At 40.3% G+C, this 22,267-nt stretch overlaps 1 protein-coding gene across 2 annotated transcripts; it reads left to right on the forward strand.

Annotated features, from left to right (window-relative positions):
- Positions 1–1,869: 1,869 nt before the first annotated feature.
- Positions 1,870–16,726, forward strand: LOC308427303 (zinc finger protein 120-like; the record flags this gene model as incomplete). 2 transcript variants are annotated; one of them, XM_080925420.1, is made up of 4 exons in its annotated part: positions 1,871–1,944; positions 11,487–11,613; positions 11,807–11,867; positions 13,073–16,726. In XM_080925420.1, 4 exons carry the CDS (start codon positions 1,885–1,887, stop codon positions 14,115–14,117), a joined length of 1,293 nt encoding a protein of 430 aa, XP_080781546.1. In that variant the 3' UTR covers positions 14,118–16,726. The 2 variants fall into 2 exon arrangements, with proteins under 2 accessions (XP_080781547.1, XP_080781546.1); XM_080925421.1 differs by lacking the exon at positions 11,807–11,867 and having other exon boundaries at positions 1,870–1,944; positions 13,073–13,399.
- Positions 16,727–22,267: the final 5,541 nt, after the last annotated feature.

The following is a 22,267-nucleotide window of genomic DNA, read 5'->3' on the forward strand; positions in this document are numbered from 1 at the left end:
AGAATTTTTACTAGTGGAGAGAGCTGTCTCAAGCAGAGTTTTTAGAATAGAAAGTAAAATCTGTCTGGAGCAGAGCGGAACACTCACAGAGAGGAACACTCACAGAGAGGAAGCCATCTCATTTGGAAAGCTGTCTCTAAGCCTCCATCTTGGACCCATGATTTGACTTCAAGTTGCTTGTTTCCTAGCTGTTCTCAAACATTCCTTCTCTTAGAAATCCAGACCTATCCAGGTTAGTTCTTGGCATTTGTGTTCTCTGTTCTTTCTGTATGTGAGAATTGTGGCATTGTTACATATAATGGTTAGATCATAGGTAATGATTTTCAGGTAGCATTGACTCCTGAGCGATCTACCTTTACAGTGTCATCTACTTGATTTTCATCCACGACTTTGTAGTATAAGATGAACATGCCAGAGGCATTTCTGTCCATAATTTTTATATTTTATATATGTTTCTGTCTTTGACCTAAGAATGCCCTTAAAAATCTCTGCTTTCACCTTGTGACCAAGTTCAGAAGAAGATTTAATGTAGCACGCTTAGGAGTAGGCAAACCTATATGGGAATGTCTCCGTGTTTCCCTTTTAGAAGAAAACTGGTGCTTTGTTAAAGGCTCTATGTTCTTCTTGCCTGCCACAGGGGGGAAAATCTCTCCTAAATTGCTGTGCTGTCTATTCTTGGCCATCAGATTAACTAGATCTGGAATCAGCTAAGACCCAGCTCGTTGGCTACTGTGGGGGATATTTCTTAATTATAGCTTTTGAAGTGGGAAAACCTTTCTTTAATCTGGATCTTTGGTCCACTTGTAATCTAGGGTAGGGCAGAGCTTCTGGTGTTGGCCTACATATATACAAGACACTGAAAATAAAAGATTTCTTTTTTCTCTCTATCTGCTTGCTCTTCTTCTGGCTAGCAGTTTTATTATTATTTTTTAATTGGTATTAGAGCCTATTTCTTCAGAATTCTGATATATACTGAAGACCAGCTGTGGCATGAAGCCACATGGACTGAACCACTACTGGATGTTTTCTAACTTCCCACTGATAGACAGATATTGTTGGTCTAGTTGAACCACACAGCCCTTGAGCCCTTCTAATAAATCCATTTTTTTAACATAATAAAGAGACTGGTTCGATCAGTTTCTGTTCATCAAAAGAACCTTTACTAACTAACGTGGCTGTGGAATTTCTAGTTGTTTGTTTTCCCTACCCACTGAAGAAAACGTGCTGGTTAACAATAGTGCCCCGCGGTGTTTGCCATGTGTTTTCTGCTTTACTGTAAGGGTCGTCTCATCAAGTGAAACGTACTTGCAGTGTACCTGAACCCAGATTGAAGACACAAACCAAAAGTCACGTCTCCTATAATCCCTCTTTACTTGCTAATATTCTGGGCATATTTCCACTTGTGGGACAGGTTGATAACTCCAGCTGAGAAACGGGCTATGCCAGTTATGGACCTTGTTTCATAGTGGAGGAGGGGAAGTGCCTACTGAGTGTTGTGGTTGAAGCTCAGGCAAGATCCCAATTTGTAATGTGGCCCACAAAGGGGAGAAGCAGGTATCTGAGCAACAGCAAATTGGCTCTTCCCCTGTCCAAGGTGGGGAAACAGACCGGTGGCCATCGGAGGACAGACACCAGTGGTATAGAAACACAAATTTCTACAGATCCGGAAAAGGACTAGCCTCTGACTCTCAACCTGTGCCTGGTATTATTCAGCGGTGTCCCGTCAGCACGCTCTAATTATGCGGGTGGTATTTATGTCATTCAAGATACACTAGCCAATCAGAAATGTAGAAAGCCTGCCAATCAAAAAGAAGGCGGGCTCTTCCGGGTGCGATCTTGCAAGTTCCTCCTTGAAGCTGACAGTCGTGAATGTTTCTGCTTCGCATGTTCTGTGTGCGGCTCCTGGGTGCGGGGAGCTCGGGCACGCTCAGAAGTCCCGACATGGTAAGTGCAGGACCATCTCCCAGAGAGGGGAGGAGCAGGCGGCCGAGCAAAAGGTGCTGGCATGCTGGTCGTCCCTGGGGCTTGGTGGTAAACAGCAGCCTGACAGAAGCTGTGACTTGTAAGGTTCCTTGTGGTCATGTTTCTCTCCCTGGACCGGGTGGTGGGCTCAGAATAACTTCACCTGGTGGCTGCATCTGCTCAAAACATTTGGAGTACGGGCTTGTGTGTAGAAATACTCTTGGCAGGATGCCAAACTCGGAGAGCCCTAGTTTCTCTACTGTGTTCTGTAAGTTCTGCCCTTAGCATTTAGTCGTTTTACATGAAGGAATAAAACCCATTTAGGGCTAATTTTGTGGAGCTGGTACAAGGCATCTCGTGTGTCGAGCAGCACTCCAATAGTAAGTTGTGATGTAGAGGAGTAGAATTGATGATGTAAGGGGTTTACCAGTTCTTTAGTGACAGCAAGAAGAATGTAGTGAGGGAGGACTGCCTCTAAAACACCACCTAGTTATATACTATGCCCTCTAAAAAGGTCTATTAGAGAATATGATGCTAGTACACGTGTGTCACTTTACCAGGATTGTACAGACGTTTGTCTACAAACCATAAGATAGGAGACAGCTCTGCTTTATAGTCAGCCACTAGGCCCATCCCGATGTTAAAGAACAAGATACTCAAGGGGGCAATATAGGGTCACAACCAACGATAAGGTTTGGTGTGCCATAAAGGTCCACTTCTTGAGAAAAGCATAGTTTTGCCACACAGGCAAGAGAGTACACCTGGTGACAACTCTCTGAAAAGGAACAGCACTGTTGTATTGAGGACTGGCCTGACCAAGCAAGGTTTTCTGTGAGGCCTTCATGTATGGAGAATGGCACAGCTCTCCAGAGCCAGTAGCAGCCTGGGCCTTAGGCCTTAGGAGCTTTCACTAAGGCCCCAGTGTATTGAGAATAAAATAGAGAGCCTTTTCTAAATGTAGGAAGGTGTTTGGAAAACTGGTAGTGGTCTGGGGCCAGGGCCTTTAGGGAATGGTTGCTTCAGATCCTGAGATCCCAACTCTTTGTACGACATGAAGCTATGTTATCAGATCCAAGTCAACTTTGGGCTTGGTCAGTAATGTTTTTGAGATACTCAGTGTTCTGCTTGTGTGGCATTCTTTTATTAGAACCTTTCGAATGGTATTATGTGCTGACTTCACAGAAGTTTCCTATTTTGTTCCATTTTTCCTCTGTAAGAAGTATACATGATGCTACTCTTCAGAAGCCCACTTGGCATATAGCTTGTACAAGACATCTCCACCCCAGTTTTTATATATTTCTATCTTCTGGCTCTTTTATCTCAGGACCCTGTCATTGAAGAGTGACCCGCTGTTTCAGGGCAGTGGTACACTTAAGAAATAATTCTGGTTATATCTTTGCTGTGTTAATCTCCCATCTGTGGAACTTGCAGTCTCTAGTACAAATTTAAATTATTTAAAACATAGCCCAGGGCCTGAACCTAAAAGAGACTTAGGGTTGACAGCATACTTGGATGTAAAATCTATTCTTGGCTGTCTCTTCTTTGAGCATTAGCCAGAGCCGAATGCATGCTATCATTAAACAGATTTTTCTTAGTTAACCTTGTAATAATCATTTGTGGGATGATTTCTCCGGGGGAAAGTATATTAATTCTAGGATAGCTGTTTCATCTTTCTTTTTATAAAATGTTTCTAAGACAAGCTGTGTTGACTCAGGTACTGTTGTTCCCAGTGTCATGCTCCCCAGACAATGACCTTGCTTTCCTGTTGATGAAACTCCTAAATTCTTGAGTTAAAGGACTCAGTGTTTTAAAGTTACTCGCTTGAGTCATGTAATGAACTGTCCATTTCAGTTAACAGGTAAAGGGTTTTGCCAGTGGAGTTTACCTTCCGCCTTCAGATCAGAACAGGAGGAACAGTCTACTGTGCACAGCTCAGATGAAACAGTGTAGGCAATGGCTAGACCCTAGACTAAAATTCAGAGTCAACTGCAGGCATCAGCATTATGAAGGACCTAATTCAGACAGGGTGAATGGCTTTGTGGTTTTCCAGCACACATTAATGTATGCATGTAGTGGCTATTCCTGGTAGACACCTTGACTATATCTAGAATGAACAGCAATTCAGAGCTAGAGGCTAGAAGACACAGGCTTTGGTGTTTACATGGGCTGACACAAACTTTTGATCCCGATCTTAAGGTTTAGGGGCCATGCAAAGCTTAGACCCAGTCAAGGTAATACACACCTTTAATCCCAGTAGACAGAGGAAGAAGATCTCTGAGTTCAAGGCCAGCCAGGGATAAAGCAAATTCCAAATCCAGGCATGGTGATACACACCCATAATCTGGGCCACACTTTCTGCTGGAGGCCTACGTAAAGACTATGGAAGAAGGAAGGCCCCATCCTCTTCCTCCTCTCCTTCCTTCTTGTTCTCTTGCTTTCGCTTACTTGCCAGCACATCTGTTGGAGCCTACTTCTTCAGGATTCCAGTTTATACAGAAGACCAGCCGAAACACCTCCCCTCCCGGGACTGAGCAACTACTAGATTCTTGGACTTCCCATTCACAGCTGCCCATTATTAGTTTGAATGCACACTGTAAGTCATTCTAATAATTTCCTTTAGCATATAGACACACTTCATAAGTTCTGTGGCTGTAGAGAACCCTAACTAATAAACATGTGAATAAAAACAGACCCTATTGGTGGGTGTGCAAGTTGACTAGGTTCGATGGAATGAATGAACGTTGCATTTCTATTTAAGGAACTTTTCTATAAGGGGCTTTATATCTATATATGTGCAATCCTCATTGGCACAGTTAAATCAGCTCAGAGATTTGGCTATGTGTCAGGTCGGAGATATCAGCAGCTAACACTGCACATAGAGGCGAGGTCACACTCTATCTTGTTAACGCCATTCCCTCTACCAGAGAAAGGCCAGCTCTTTTCAAAGACATCATACCTATGTGTTCTTTCACTTATATTGATCTTTTTATAAAGTCAGTTATGGTGTTACTTTTTAAATGCCATTTTCTTTATGTATTGCTGTTCTTATCTATTGTTTTTATTCTCAAATGTTTCCCATTAATTAAGAATCTCATTCCTTTTTCTAAAGAGATTTCATATTTGTGTCTGTGTAGAGCAACTTCCCCTATAGGTCACCCTTTCTGTCTATGTAGTTAAGACTTTCTATGAACCCCTGATCCTGCCTCTGCTGCCTGGTGCTGGGAAAACAGTCCTGCAGCTCCTTTCAGCCTAGCCTCTGCCTGGCAGTGAGAAGGACAGGGAACAGTGAAGGCGTGCCCTCCAGCCTCCCTGGAGTGGGGTGAGGCGATTACAGATAAAGAGGGGCCTGTGTAAGAACTGAGTTCACCAACCAACTTTGAAGCTGGTGTAGTCACAGCACAGAAAAGGAGGGGGGGGGGGAGGAAGGTGAGGCCTTTCTGCTTTGACGGTAGTTGGCAGTAGCAATGAGTAATCAGGTCATCAGTTTCAGACAATCGGTGTAAGTCCAGACTGGCTGTCTAGGAGGTTCCCGGAGCAGGGCAATCCCGAATCTGGATGAGGAGCTGAAGTTATTTCTAAAAGCCAAATTTCTATATTTACACTAGTTCAAGTAACACAACATCTAGACAAACTGGTGTGGCTGTGCCTAACAGGCTTAAAATACACAGTATGAGGGAGAGATAAGAGCAGTACTTGATGGAGTTTACATATGGGAAAGCTCTGAAGAATATCGGACCATAAAGCATGTTTTAACTTTTAAAAATAGTTTTTGAAAGTATGATTAAATCACTTCATCCTTCTCCTTTCTCTTTACTATTAAGTCTGAAACCCTGGGACAAATGGCAGAAGAGCCTCTTTAACAGGTTCTATTAGCAGACCTCAGTCCCTACCTGATATAGGTGCCATTCCTTATGTAACGGAAGCATTTGGGTGAAGGTGAGCTGCTCTTTATCGGTTATCATGCTGATCTGGCGTCTTCCTGCCTTCCTCTCTGGGCAGTAGGGAGACAGGTTGGGAAACTGACGCTCTGGTTTCTGTAAGTACTGAACCTTGCTTTCGACATTTAGTTTTGGGAAACAGTTTTTATAAGTAGTTTCAAAATTAGCAGAAAGGAGGTGACAGGGATGATCCTTCAGTGACATTTCATTAGAATCTTTTTACCTTTCCACTACAACCAGCTACAATGGCATAATTCAGAGAAATTCAGTTCCAGGGTTCCAAAGGAGTTTCTAAATTACAGAATTCCTCAGGTTGCATGGTGACGGGTAGGTGGACAAGACAGTTGCACATCATGTGACATAATCCATGTTATAGAGACATTAAAATGTTCTTCAACATTGTTTTGTGTGTGGACTTCAGTGGGGCTGCATTTGCATGAAACCACAAGGGGTCATTAGGAGCTGCAGTCACAGCCCACCCTTCTGAGCTCTTCCATTTCCAAAGATAGTTCTAGAGCATGGGGCAAACATATAAGAGTTTCTAGAAGTATTTGAGTCATTTTAATAGGAGTTATGAAGTCTGTTTGTTTAATTTGTATACCCATACAATCACAGGTAACATTGGCTAAGGTCACATTTTTCTGAGTTTTCTCATGACATACAGCTTTGGAATCAACATTCCTGTTATACATTTTTAGGAATTTTCCCTCTGCTTTTAAAATTATTATTATTTTTGTTTATTTACAGCCCAGCACTGCCCCTCGCCTCCCAGTCCACCCTTTCACGGTTCCTCATCCCATCTAACATAGTTATTTGAGCACGTGTTTTACGTGTTACCCTGGTTGCAGCAGATCCCCTGGGAGACCTGTAGACTGGGGTGTTGAGAGGAGCAGACATGCCATTCTGCCCTAGTGGACGTGCAGACTGAAAGGAAATTTTAGATATAACTTTCTCTGTTCTGCGTATCCATTCCTTCTCTTCTACCTTCGATGGCCGACATTCTCTCGTCCATCTCTGTCCTGGGGGTGACCCTTGCCTCTTTAGCTCCTCTCTGCTGTCCCAAAGAGTCCTTGCCAGGGTTCCCTCAGTTTGGGTTTTCTTCGTTGTTTCTATTTCTATTTTTAGGCCACGAACAGTTACATTTTCTTCAATAGTTTGCTTGGTTTTTCTTCCCTTTATATATGGAATTTCTTCTTTTCCCCAGTTGTGTGATTGTATTTTCCTGTGTTTTATAAAGGGGATTTTATTCATTCTTCTTTAAGGACTTTTATCATCTTCACATAGTTGGTTTAAGACCTTTTTCTTGTGCTTTCAGCTATGTTGGAATATTCAGGACTTGTTGTGTGACGATAGTTATGTTCTGTTGATGACATTTTGCTAACTGCTATTGATTATGTTCCTAAATTGGTGTCTAGGCATCTATAGCTAGTGTGATTATAGGTCTAGGTGCTAATTTCTGGGCTTGTTTTCCTAGGGTGGGAGTTTTGTTCCTGGGTTTCTGTTGGCTCTTTGGATTTACAGAGAGTGTGTTGGCCGAGTGATCCAGGGGATCTGATACCCTTTCCCCTTTGTGTCATCTACACACGGAAGGCATTCTCTCCCTCACACACAATCATACATATAAAAATGGAAATAGATATGTTTCCAAAAGTGCTTATGACTTATAAAGCATTTGGTACAAAATAGGATGTTTAGGGGTATAGTATAAACTATGCACTGTTGAAGAAAATCTGCTTTCTTGCATTTGGTTTCTTGCACTGGTGCAGACTTGTATGTTATTAATCATAGGAAACAAAAGGATTTATTTCTAAGTGATCCTAACAGACTTCCTTTTCTTCATCATAAGAGAACGACATACTTTTTAATAGTCAAAATTATTTTCTCCAGTGTTGAAACATTTATATGCTTTAAGTAAACCTCTCCAATTTCAATAGGCCTCCCTCCTCCAATCCATTTTCTATTATTGGCAGAGGAGAGAAGCGAAGTCCACAGGATAAATGCTGGGCAGTGATTTCTTTGATTTCGATTTGGACTGTAATCCCACAGCTCTTGTTAGGGGGCTATAGTATATTTATAGGTCTTTCTTTGTTTCTTCTACTTTAATCAGTACTGCCACCTATTTTTGTTGTCTGAATATTTAATATGTTATGAGTTCCCTGAAGTTTTGTTGGTTTGGAGGACTTTCTGTGGAGAATCAGTTTTAGTTTTCCCTTCTTGATCCTAAAGACTCGCCTCTGCATTTATTGGCAAATACATGTTTTCCAGTTGTAATTATCAGTGTTTTGGGCTTTGCTAAAGTGATTGGTTTGGTTAACACGTTGGTTTAAGGTTATTAAAACTTTCTCATATATTATTTTCTGTGTGTCACAGTTAGCTTCTTTTTTCAACATTTCAGAGCATATAGTCACCTGAAGAAACCTCAATTGAGGGTGTGCCCCATAAAAATGGCTGGTTGGTATGGTATGTCTGTGAGAGATTGTATTGATTGATGACTGATGTTTGAAGGCACTTCCACTGAGGGTGGCAATATTCCTAAGCAAGTGTGTCTGGGCAGGATAAGAGAGCTAATTAGCTGAGTGTGGGACCAAACAAGAGAGCAACCCAGGAACAATGTTTCTCATTGGTTTTTTTGCCTGCATTTTCTATCTTAAGTTACCGTCTTCAGCTTTCAAGCTGATGAACTATGATTGGATAGAAGTATCAAGAAAAACTATTCATTACCTAAGTAACAAGTTAGAACAAAAAAAAAAGAGAGAAGATACAAAAAACTGATTCTAATTCTGGACAGAGTCTGGGAGGCCCAAGATGGCAAAGGCTTAGAAAGCTGTACACAGATCTTCATCTGCTGTTCTTGTAGGGCCTGGCAGCTCACACTGTTACACTAATACGGACAGAGGAAGTTGAGGCCATAGGATTTCAGGGGGAAATAGATGTCATGAAATTTTAGCTAGAGGTCATGTGTGATATTTTGGCCCCAAATGTTTCTTATTCTGCCCGTGACCTGAGGGGCTGAGTAAGGCAGAATTAAAAGATAAAGGGCTGAGTCTTACTTGGAATATTGAGTCTTTTAAATAGTTATTACCTGTGACACAGTGGGGGAAAATGCAAAGTCTGTGGTTTGTAGAGAAAAACAGCACTAGGTAGTTTCACACAGCAGTCAGTGCTGAAACAGAGGCAGGAATTTTCAAGGACATTATCACCATTAAAGAGAAAGCCCTTGCTCTGGATTGGAAGCCTAAGAAGGTATCCTAAGAGTAACACTCCCTCTTGCTAAGTCAGAAGGAGTAGGCAAAGTCGATTCCTATTCCCATAAATGAACTTTATATAAAATCTGCTATAATTACGGTCCATGTGTGCTAGGGTCCATCCCAACTTAGAAGCTAAACTTCACAGGCTCTGGAAACAAGAGGATGTGAAATGTATGGTCATGAATTCTCCCACCCTGGTTTCAGTTTAGCACCATCTTTGTTTGCAGAGTCTGAGTCCCAGTGAGGATATTATGAGAATTCATCACTGGAAGCTGTAAGGATGAAGCCTGAGTTGCATTCCGAGACCACAAGATGTTGATATTCCTAAGCTATGAGGAATCTGTCATGAGCGTGTGCATATAAGGAGTGGACATGTTGAAACTGAGAGATGTATGAGAGGTTGTAGAGACAGTGCCATCTAAGCCCTTTGAAAGTGAAGTTCCATGTGTCTGAGACAGAGCTACAGAATTTCATGTTTGCCCTGTCAGGTTTCCTGCCTTGGTCCAACTTGCACATTCCTCTCTATTGGAATGGCAAAGGGCATACCAATGCATGTTGAAAAGATATAACTTGTTTTCTGATTTTACAAGATGTGGCAATCAATATTACCTTAAGTGTCAAAAGAATCTTTGGACTTTTCAACAGAACTGGGGTTGTTACAGACTATTAGGATCATTGAATTTAGACTAAATATGTTTTTATGATAGGATAACCATAATCCCGGAGTCACAATGTACTTGATAGAATCAAAAGAGCTCCTAGATAGGGTGATGTCTTTGAGCACTTGTCTCTCCATTGTGGCTTCTTGTGAAGAGCATATGGAAGTTTTTGTAGGAGACGCCTTTGTAAATACATTATTAGCTATGATATTTCTTCTGCACACTCGACCCATTTCCTTTTTGTGTCTCGTGTGTTGTAGTTGAAGCTGATCAATCAGCTTTCCTTTGCTGCTGTCACGCACTCATCAATATTGACTCTGTCCATAAGTCACATAAGATACATTAGAAACAATACATATCCAACACCAAGCTATTCTGCAAGCCTACAATTGTCATATTTTTAAATTTTGTTGTTTTCGTTTTTGAAGACAAAGTATTTCTGTGTATCACTGGGTGTCCTGAAGTAGGTATGTAGACCAGGCAGGCCTTTAATGTAGTGATGCATCTGACTCTGGCTCCATAGTCCTGGGATTAGATGTGGGCCAAAATGCCTGGCTTGTTTTGCTTTTATATTATTAGCCGGTGGGCTTGGAGTGTAGGTTTTTGTACACGCAAGCATATGCCATGGTGCTGATGTTCATCCACATCTTGAATTTTGAAATTTAGCAGAGGGTAAATTATTTTTCTCGGGATTCACGGCATTCATACTACCTGGGCCTTCTGAGTCACTGGATTATTGGAGTGTGGCATTCTTACTACCTGTTGTATTTGTGTTTAACTTTTTGGATGAATATGAATATTTTGCCCGTATGCTTGAATATATATATACTCCATGTGTGCCTGGTCTTCAAGAGCTTCTAAACTTGGTATAATGGATAGCTTTGAGCCTCCATGTAAATACTGGCAATTAATCCTAACACAGTTATTGGCATGACCAGCCATAGCTCTGGTTGAGCCATCTCTCCTGCCCTATGTTACTTTTTCTGATCAACATTTACATTGCTAATACTTTCATCTATCCATTTGTAACTGTTTAAACATGCACGAATTTTTAGTAAGATCTAATTAATGTTACAGTTTAAACTGGGGCTCTTCAGGTTTCTGGAAGATGAATACAGAACTGGAGTGAATGTACAATTCTTTGTAGGAAGTTCAGTAAATACAGCTGAGTTCTTGTGTGCGTGTGTGCGTGATTCTTACAGGGGAGTTGGGTATTAATATGTATTTCTTATGGTCCTTGAACTCATTTCATACACAAGGCTGTCATCCAACTCTCTCAGGTCCCCTGGGTCTACCTCCTGAGTGCTGGGATTAAAAGCATGAGTAATACGCACATCATATTTTAGGTAGTAATTGTTCACACAATTCAGCTGATATGTACTCAGTACTGTTGATTTGGTTGGTTGTGTGTTTTTATGTCTGTTAATTGCCATTTCTCTTACAAGGCTTCATCATATTCAAGGGCTGCAGAAATGACAGAGGTGAAGCTCATTCGTTATTCTGTTTCCTTCTAAAATTACTTTGTAGTTACATTATATCATTTGTGTCAGGAAATAAGTAGAGGTTATTTCATTCTAGTGTAAGTACCAGAATTACAGGAACATATTGTCAATGAAGTATACATTTACAGTATTGTCAGTGCCATGCTTTCTCATGTACACATGAATGGGATCTTTTAGGATGTAGTGACCTATGAGGATGTGCATGTGAACTTCACTTGGGAAGAGTGGGCTTTGCTGGATCCTTCTCAGAAGAGTCTCTACAAAGATGTGATGCTGGAGACCTATAGGAATCTCGCTTCTATAGGTAAAAAAGTAAATTTTCTTCTGCTTTTAAAAATCTGGGGTGACTGTTTACTGGTTATTGTTATTTTTTGTAATTTTAGTTGAGAATGAGGAAGGATGAAGTGAATAAATCATGGTTCTAAGGGTCTCTGAAGATAGTAACTTAAATGTTGCCTAATTTTCAATAATATACAGTCTCTGGTACTATATTTCAGGCTACAATTGGAAAGACCAAAATATTGAAGAACATTCTCAAAGTTCTACAAGACATGGAAGGTAATTTTAATGTGCAAGCTGCTAAGAATATGCCTCAGAAGAAATTTTAGTACGTCCTGCAGGTTTTAAAGAGAAGCAACATGGTAAAAAAAAAAAAAAGCACTGCTTTAAGTTATAGATGATTATTGAATCTCACAAAACCATGTCCTTCAATGCCAGGTATATAATCTGTGCATTCCTCTAAGTACAAAGACAAAGAAAAATGCCTTTACAGACCTCACCATTTGAATCACAGCCAAATAGAGCTCTGCTCTAGAACTGCCATTTTGTTTAATCTCGTACCACTTAGATATTGTAAGGTATACATATTGAATAGGTAATAAGTACATGTCCAAAACCTTCTAAAAAGCAATATAGTCCATAGTAAAGCTGGTGTTACTGTTGTAATAATGTTGCTAAGTTCAGTGAGATAGACAATTTATGATAGTCAAGAATGCTGTTGTAGAGAAACCTTAATCCCTATACCACATCTGTATAAGAGAAGAGGTCAAGCTGTATGAATACAGTGTGGAACCCTTTTACTCGTTACTTTCTTTTAGTAGGGTGGACATGTCACAATAGATATAAGCCATGTGAACACAGGAATATTGAAAGAAGCAGCAAACCCCTCTTCCAGCACAATTAGAAAGCATCTGTAGTACAGGTTTGAGCAGACTTTCTAGATGTGCTATAAGTTTACAAATAATTGGTTGTCTAACTTTACTGGTGACATCCATAAACTTGTACTGCAGAAAATTGCAATGAGTACCAGGACTATGGAATTCTTTAGTTTGTCTTGGTTCATTTTGCAAATGTAGTATGGCTCACACTATAGGAAAATTTATAAATGTAGTCAGTGTGGTAGAGCTCTGAGATTTTTCCCTTCTCTTCAAATGTATGAAAAACTTCTTATATCAAAAAGATGCCTTCAATATGAGCCATGTAATTCATGATCTTCCTATTCCATGTATCTCCAAAGATGCAAAACAACCCATAATGAGGGGGAACCCCGTGAATGTCAGTAGAGTGATGGTACATTATGACTGGTTTCCTCTTTACAATTAGACAAAATTATAAAAGTATTTATACACATACAAATATTCATCAGTGTATTGAATGTGCAAATGGTTTTACATATGCCAATTATTTTTGCAGGCATGAAAGACAAATATTCATCAGTGTATTGAATGTGCAAATGGTTTTACATATGCCAATTATTTTTGCAGGCATGAAAGAAGTTATACTGAAGAGAAACTTTCTGAATTTACTCAATACAATCAAGACTTTGCATATCAGAGTCATCCTCAAAGCCATGAAAGAATTCATTCTGGAGAGGAACTCTATGAAAGTATCCATTATTTTGGAGCCTTTGCACATCACAGTCATCTCCAAATACATAAAAGAACACATACTGTAGAAAAACCCTACGAGTGTAACCAATGTGGAAAAGTCTTTGCATATCACAGTTATCTTCAAAGGCATGAAAGAAGTCATACAGGAGAGAAACCTTATGAATGTAATCAATGTGGTAAAGCTTTTGGACGCCACAGTCATCTTCAGAGGCATGAACGAATTCATACAGGAGAAATAAGCTATGGCTGTAATCAATGTGGTAAGACATTTGTACATCACAATCATCTTCAAATACATAAAAGAACACATATTGGAGAGAAACCCTTTGAATGTAACCAATGTGGTAAAACCTTTGCTCGAAACAGTCATCTCTTAATACATAAAAGAATACACACTGGAGAAAAACCCTATGAATGTAAGCAGTGTGGTAAAGCTTTTGCATATCCGAGTGGTCTCCTGTATCATAAAAGAAGATATACTGTAGCAAAACCCTATGAATGTAACCAATGTGGAAAAGCCTTTGCATGTCACAATAGTCTCCTAGTGCATGAAAGAACTCATACTGGAGAGAAACCCTATAAATGTAATCAATGTGGAAAAGCCTTTGGACGCTACAGTTCTCTTCAAAGGCATGAAAGAATTCATACTGGAGAGAAACCTTATGAATGTAAGCAATGTGGAAAAGCCTTTGGACGTCATAGTTCTCTTCAAAGGCATGAACGAATTCATACAGGACAGAAACCTGATGAGTGTCGTCAACATTTTAAAGACTGTGGATGTTACAGTAGTCTCCAGATACATAAAAGACCACATGCAGGAGAGAAACACGCTGAGTGTAACCAATGTGATAAAGGCTTTTTACAAAGCAGTCATCTTCAATATCATAAAAGAACACATGCTGTAGAGAAACCCTATTAGTGTAACCAATATGGTAAAGCATTTGCATACCATGGTCATCTTTGAGTATGTAAAAGAACACATGCGCAGAAAAACCCCGTGAATGTAGTCGTTGTGGTAAAGCCTTTGCATGTCAGTAATATTCAAAGGCATGAAGGAAACTACACTGTAGAGAAACTGTGAGCGTATTTAATATGATGAGGCCTTTGCACATTTCTATAGTCTTCATCATCATGAGAGAATCCATACTGGAGAGACACCCTATGAATGTATTTAATGTGCTGAAGCCTTTTCACATTTCATATAAGTTTTCATCATCATAAAATAAGTCATACCAGAGAGAAACCTTATGAATATGTTTAATATGGCAAAGTCCGCATATTTCAGTAGTCTTCATTATCATGAAAGCATTCATACTGGAGAAAAATTCTGAGTATAAGCAATGTAGTAAAGCCTTTGTGTTATGGGGTCCTCTGGGATCCAACACAGTTCAAACTCAGGTAATGCAGCTGGTAAGAACTTGCAAACACGCTGCCTGCTAATGGTCAGTGTCACAGAACACACTTGGAAGCTGAACTGTGACATACTACCCATCCACCTCCCCACCCAGAGCAAGAACGGTATCGAGCTTTTAAGTTTGAAAACCGGAAATATCTGTACCAAGTTATAACTCCACTTTTTTTTTTCACCAATCAGGATTGAGCAATAAGGGGTTTCCTTCTCTAATTGATCTATGTCAACTGATACAGTCTAAGTAATAATTCATTTGTTTTTTGTTAGGGACGGGCATTATGTTTTGAGGAACAAAAGATGAATAACAGAAGCCATGGTTAGGGACAGTCAATATGTTTTCATGAACAAAGCTGAAAAATGGAAGCTGGTCTGCTATTTGAAAGTCCTCAGCTATCCCAGGGCTGGGGAACTTGAACTGAGGTGTACCATATGATTAAATGGAGGCTGATAACAAAACACGCCCCCACTACTTAGGACAAGTTTCTTTTACTTGCTTCCAACAGTTGCATATCACAGACATTTTTGAATATTTAAAAGTCTAACCACATTGGAGTGAAACTTGAAATTGTAATCAACGTGCTAAAGCTGTTTTACAACACAGTTATGTACATGAAAGAACATACACTTGAGAGAAATCCTAAGGGTTTCTTTTTGCGATGTGGTAAATCTTTGTACGTAGCAGTAGTCTTAAAAATCATGAGGAAAAAGACATACCGAAAAGGAACCCATAAGTGTACTCAGGATAGTACCATTTCTCACTTGATGGCATCTTTATACAAGAGTAACCTTTACAGTATAATTAATCTTTAAAGCCTTTTCACATCACAGTAGTTTTTGGGGACCTTAAAGGACTGACACTGAAGAGAATCTATGACTAAAGGATTTGGTAAGATCTGTAGCCAACACCCTTACATTCAGCGTCAGGTGTAACATGGCTGTGAATATGGCCGCCTGACCGTTTCAGCTGCAGGAGCACCTTCAATCTGAATTATCCACCGCTGGCTTCTAGTGCACAGATGGCGTTGCTTGTTCTTATATGCTTGACTGTTACTGCATTGTTTTTTTCCACACCATATTTGTCCTCAAATACAAGTCTGATAAAAAAAAAAAAAATTGAGCAAAGGATTGAGGGCCTTACTAGAGAAGGAAATGGCTCTGATATCTATTAGGAACAAACTGTTCTAGCCCTGCCTTTTCAAGCAGTCAGTCCAGGCATAATGGGACAAGGGGCTCGTTCTATGGAACTTGACTGCCTTAATTGTTCTCTGAGACATTTTTGCCAACTCGAGATGCTTATGTTGTACCAGGAAGTATTTGAAGCAGGAAATGTTTTTGAGAAACCTGAAGGTTTAGTAGTTAAAAGAAAGGAACACCCCTAAGGAAAGGAACACTATGCCTGGGTCACTGAGGACTGGGATGGCCATTCAGAATACAGTGAACAACGTAGAGGAAAAGATAAATGGGTGTGGTGGATAAGTGGGCAATGGTGAAAGTCCCCACGAGAGGAGATCTCTAATAATGGAAAGTTTGATTTAGAAATACTGGGAGAAATTGGAAGATATCTGTATAATACAAAATATAAAAGGATAGGTTTGGACTGCCCAAGCAGGCCATTAGATTAGTGAGCTAACCTTCCTGGAAAGATTGGAACACACTGATGTGACCCCATGGCATCACCCAGCTAAGGAAACTAGGGTAAGTTGTAAGAGAATTTGAGCTTGTGAAGGAGCCCTTCGGGAAGCTGTAAAAGAAGTTAGTATTGCATATGGAAAATAGTTTGAAATACACAGTAAAAATATATATTCGGAGGAATTCAGTAAACTGGAGGAAGAGATTCTGTAATGTTAGACAAGCTACAATTACTAATGTTGCTCTGACCTGTTTAGCACCTTTCTGTTCCCTTGCTGATGCTGTAATGACTAGTGCCCAGATGACCTGTAATGTGGAGGCTTTCTTGAGATTTGAAGGTTAATGTATAACTTGCTTTTGCAGACCCTGAACTGACTTTATGCGTGCTCTGTGCTTTCTGGTGACATAGTCACATGGGGAAAAGATGATGGGTGTGAGGAAAAGAATAAAAAGGCTTTTGGTAATGTGCTATTGTACAACAAAGAAGTTGTTTATAATAAAAGACCGAGGGGAACTCAGAGAACCTGAAAGCTGTCTCTGAGCACAGCTTCAAACAACAGTTTACCTGTCACTTTGTACCTGCGTCCTTGCTTGAGACTCATTTGTGCAGATCTAATCCATCAGGTCTCAAGACCCTGGAAACAACTAAGGCTGATCCTGGACAATTCAGTTACACAAGATTATGTTTCTGGGGGAGAAAAACATGACGGGTCAGCAGTCTGATGTCCCTCTTTATTTGGTTGTGCTTACATACCCACGATGAATTTAAACAATACAGTGATCCTTTTAGATCTCACTATTCTCTTCAGTTGCATGAAGTAACTTATCCTGGTATAAAACTCTATGGGTGTGCATTAGTGCCTTTTCTGTAGCTGTGATAAAACACAATGGCTAAGACACTTAAGAAGAGGTAAATCCGGTGCCACCTACACATGACTCAGGGAGGCAGAACACAGGCCATGAGGGCCCTTGGTCTGGAGTGGTGGCTGGGGAACAGTGGAGTCTGGGACCATTTTTGTGCTTCCCAGTCTCCTGTATACCCAGGTGCTGCTGGCATACTGCTGGGAGTTGGGAATGGGGGTTTGAGGTTCACACCCCAGGTCATGCCAGGCAGGATGGGGAGGGATATATTTTATGTACATTCCAATTGTTATCCTCTTTCCTGGATTCCCCTCAATATCGCCTATCCCATCCCCCTCTCCCTGCTTCTATAAGGGCTTCCCCACCCCCTCCTGCCTCCCTCCCCTGACATTCCCCTACATTGGGGCATCAAGTTTTAGCAGGACCTCTCATTGATGCCTAACAAGGCCAGTCTTTTCTACATGTGCAGTTGGAGACATGGGTCCATCTGTGTTTACTCTTTTTTATGACTCTCATTTGTCAAGTTAAGTTGGAATTTTGATGGGGATTGCACTGAATGTGTAGATTGATTTTGGCAAGATGGCTGTTTTTGCTATATGAATTCTGTCAACCCATGAGCATATGAGATCTTTCCATCTTCTGAGATCTTCAGTTATTTTCTTCAGAGACTTGAAGTTCTTGTCATCCAGATCTTTCACTTGATTGGTTAGGGTCACACCAAGGTATTTTATATTACTTATATATGGCAGGTATAGTTTCCCTAATTTCTTTCTCAGCCTGTTTATCCTTTGTGTAAAGGAAGGTTACTGATGTTTGAGTTAATTTTATATCCAGCCACTTTGCTGAAGTTGTTTATCAGCTGTAGGAGTTCTTTTTTTGTGGTCACTTAAGTATACTATCATATCATTTGCAAATAGTGATATTTTGACTTCTTCCTTTCCAATTTGTATCCCTTTAACCTTCTTTTGTTGTCTAATTGATCTGGCTAGGACTTCGATTACTGTATTGAGTAGGTAGGGAGAGAGTGGGCATCCTTGTCTAGTTCCTGATTTTTGTGAGATTGCTTCACGTTTCTCTCCATTTAGTTGGCTACTGGTTTGCTGTATATTGCTCTTACTATGTTTAGGTATGGGTCTTGAATTTCTGTTCTTTCCATGACTTTTAACATGAAAAGTTGTTGATTTTTGTTGAATGCATTCTCAGCATCTAGTGAAATGATCATGTGTTTATTTTTTCCTTTGAGTTGTTTATGTAGTAGATTATGTTGATGGATTTCCATATATTGAACAATCCCTGCATCCCTGGGATGAAGACTACTTGACCATGGTGATCATTTTGATGTGTTCTTGCATTAGGTTTGTGAAATTTTTATTGAGTATTATTGCATCTATATTCACGAGGGAAATCGGTCTGAAGTCTTTCCTTTCTTTCTTTCTTTCTTTCTTTCTTCCTATCTTTATGTTGTTTAGGTATAAACATAATTGTGGCTTCATAGAATGGGTTGGGTCGTGTTCTTTCTGTTTCTATTTTGTGGAATAGTTTAGAGAGTACTGATATTAGGTCTTTTGTGAAGGCCTGAAATTCTTCACTAAACCCCTCTGGTCCTGGGCTTTTTTTGGTTGGTAGACTTTTGATGAATTCTTCTATTTCTTTAGGGGTTGTGGGACTGTTAAGATGGTTTATCTGATCCTGATTTAACTTTGTGTGTGTGGGGGGGAGGAGGAGGCGTTGATTAGCACTGTAGTTGTTTGTAAAGCTTTAGTTTCCCCATTCAGCAAACTTCACTCTTTGAGAGTTATTGCTGAGCAAACCATCTCCATGCCAGTTATGAATTTTCCTAAAAGGAAATGCACACTGCTTGGTCTTGGCCTCTGACTTGATCAACTTCACCTAAATTATTCTATCAGGGAAGCATTCCAGAGCTGTTTAGCAGAAAATTGACATTTCAGCAATGTTGCTTTTTTTTTTTTTTTTTTTTGGAAGGGTGGGGGACTCAAGTTTGACACAAATCAAGCTACCTTTATCTTTGTTTAACCTAGACAGACCTTTTCTTTCACTTTTCCATATTCTTAGCTCCTCTATGGTGCCCTCTCACAGTTTCCTTGCTTGTCTAAACCATTAGATCAGCAAAAGCCTTGTCTACCATTTAAAGGTCCTGCTGCACCAAACTGTGCAGCAAAGTTGTTAAAGTTCTGTTCTAGCCTGGCTCTCTCTGCTGGATCAGCATTTACATGTCCCATGAGTACAACTTCATCTGTTCTGGTGAACTGAGCTCAAACACAGTATCTCTTCTGATTTCCCATCGAAGCTGCTCTCCCTCTCTTTTAGTCTTCTACCCTTTATAATTATGAGGGTATGCCATGAAGTTAACCATGTGTTCCTAATGAATTTGATATGCTAATCCATTAAAGACTGGTTGCCCTCACACTGTCTCAGATTATATATTCCTTGCCTAAAGGAAAGGTGTAAAGATATATAACTCAGTTTTCCTCCTTCCTTAGCACTCAAAATGATTCAATGTGATTCCTGTCTTTTCTCGTCGACCCATGATGTAGTTTGCACCAGGCTCGTTTATTCTTTGTTTTAAAGCCTGCCCTAATTCCAGAAGTTCAGTTGCCGAATATTTAATGATGACCCTAAGTTGTTTTAAGAAACCAACATCAAGGTTCCTACTGCGTGCTGGATTACAGATTTTTTTTTCCTACTAAAGCTTAGACTTGTAGGGCATCTGTTGTGATAATCTTTCAACCCAAGCAAACCCATTAAATGAAAACACCAGTCAGTAATTAGGATACAAGCTATGCGCCTAGATTGGGCAGAATACCACACTCTTCCTATTCCCCAGCTAAAAGACCCCTTTAAACTTGTCATTTTTTGATGCCACGTTTTCAGTCTCCATCTCCTTCTCCCCCTCCAAACCCTCTCTGAACCTCCCTCTCCCCCTGCCCAATCTGCTCTCTCCTTTGTTTAACAAATAAAAATGGAAAGGTACAGTCACCTCATGAGTATGTGCCTAGGTAGCCCTTCTTGGGGAAGTGAAATTAACATTAAAATAGAAACTGCTTCAGGACAATCTACATTTCCTCGTTTTTGTCCAGTTAAAAGTTTTTTTTCAACTACAAGATGAATATAACTATTACCGCTTTGCCACTTATAAAGTATAAAACAGCCTTAACATCTAGCCTATCAATTTTGTCTATTAAATAAAGCCCCCTTTATCTATCTTGAAAGATAATTCTGTATCTGATTTATATCTTGGTTTTAGATTGTATGTCATCTGAAAATCACTTTTTGAGATCTATATTAACTTTCTTAATGCTAAACAGCTAGTATAGCTATGAAGTTACCAGTCTTCAACAATGTCAGAAACCTCAGAATATTACTTGATAATGAAAAACACAAAACATAGCTTTCAAAACTAGTGAATATATAGAGACCGCTGACCACTTGGACAGTCTCTCATTTCTCAAAACGTTGGAGCATCAGTCTTCAGCCTTCTGGCCCAGGATCATATCTGACAGATTTTGTAATGCAGAAATTTGAAGGGCTAATAATTTTGGCGTGGCAAAGACATCAGTCGACTATTCCATAAAAGTGTTCCTTTCTGAACAGTACTGTCTGTAGATGAATGAAGCAATTCTTGTATAGTGGCTGTCTCACCACAAGTGGAGCAACTCCACTGATGCTCATTTTTTTCTTAGAATCTAAGAAGGGATGCTGTCAGGAGCAGACAGGTCTCTAGTCAAATGATCTTTAATAAAAAAAATGTCCTTAAATGTCATTTTCTGTGGACTTCTGACACCTTTGAAGATTATCTATCTACACAAAGCATCTCTGAACTGTTAAGCCTTGACTACTTTTGGATATCTCTAATTGCAATATTCCAAAACACCCTTTTGTGTGATCAACTAAAAACAGTGTAAATAGCAGTTACAGAACTGGGTCCAAGCCTTATATTCCCAAATGTATTATATAGGTGCTATGCCAATATGAAAGTAACAGTATTAATTTCAACTTTAATTCAATAAGAAATTATACTAGTCTCCTAGACCAGATGCCCAGGTGCTCTGCCACTTGGACCAGCAGATAACTTGGGGCACAGGCCTGGAAAGGTTGAGGCATGAGAACCCAGAACACAGACAGTGATTGGAGGTGGTGCTTGTGGCAAAAGTTCCTTTCTGGCCCACAGTAAGAGAGTATGTTGATGTGCCCACCTGGAAAGGCTGTGCTGGCAGACCTGACACCCAGGAGCTCTTCCACCTTGACCAGCAGGTAACCTGGGACACAGATCTAGTGAGGTTGCGCAGTGAGTACCCAGAGCACAGAGAGGGCTTGGAGGCAGTGCCAGGGACTGTGTCAGAGAGAGTTGTGATCTGCCTGGGGAAGGTGGTTCTGGAATATCAGCTCCACCGTGCTTTTACACCTGGACCAGAGGTGAACCTGACACAAAGGTCCAGGAAGGGCATACCATGAGTTCTCAGTGAGCAGAGAGTGCTGTACTCACTGGAAATGGGTACATTTTGGCCTGGAGAAAGAGCCAGATCCTCACCATTAGTACTTAGGGCTAGTGGGCAAAGGGCAGAGCTCACATAGCAACCTCACAAGAGCTCCCCCACCTGAGCCCACAGAGACAACTGAGTACTTGCCACCAGAACTCACTGCTTGCCCACAAAAAGCTGAGAACACTCAGAAGCAATTTTTTTTCCCTGAGCACACGGGCCCTCAGATCCATGGGAGAGACAGGTGCCAGTCACTGACAACAAGACCTCATATAACCACAGACAACAAGATGGCAAGAGAAAAACGAAAGAACTTAAGCAATGGAAACCATGATAACCTGGCAACATCAGAACCCAGCTCTCTCACCACAGCAAATAGTTGACTGCCAAACACTCCAGAGAAACAAGACTCAGACTTGAAATCATACTTCACAATGATGAAGGAGATATTGGAGAGGAGAATGAATAATTTCCTTTTAAAAAATTACAGAACACATAGAAACAAATAGAAGCTTTTAATGAGGAAACACAAAAATTAAAGAACTACAGGAAAACACAAACAAAGAGACGAAGGAATTGAAAATGGAAATAGAAAACAAGGAAAGCGAAAGAACCTAAAGCAATGGAAACCAAGACAACCTGGCAACATCAGAATCAAGTTCTCCCACC

This window comes from Micromys minutus (assembly GCF_963924665.1).
Source record: "Micromys minutus genome assembly, chromosome: 11".
NCBI classification, from domain to species: Eukaryota; Metazoa; Chordata; class Mammalia; order Rodentia; family Muridae; genus Micromys; species Micromys minutus.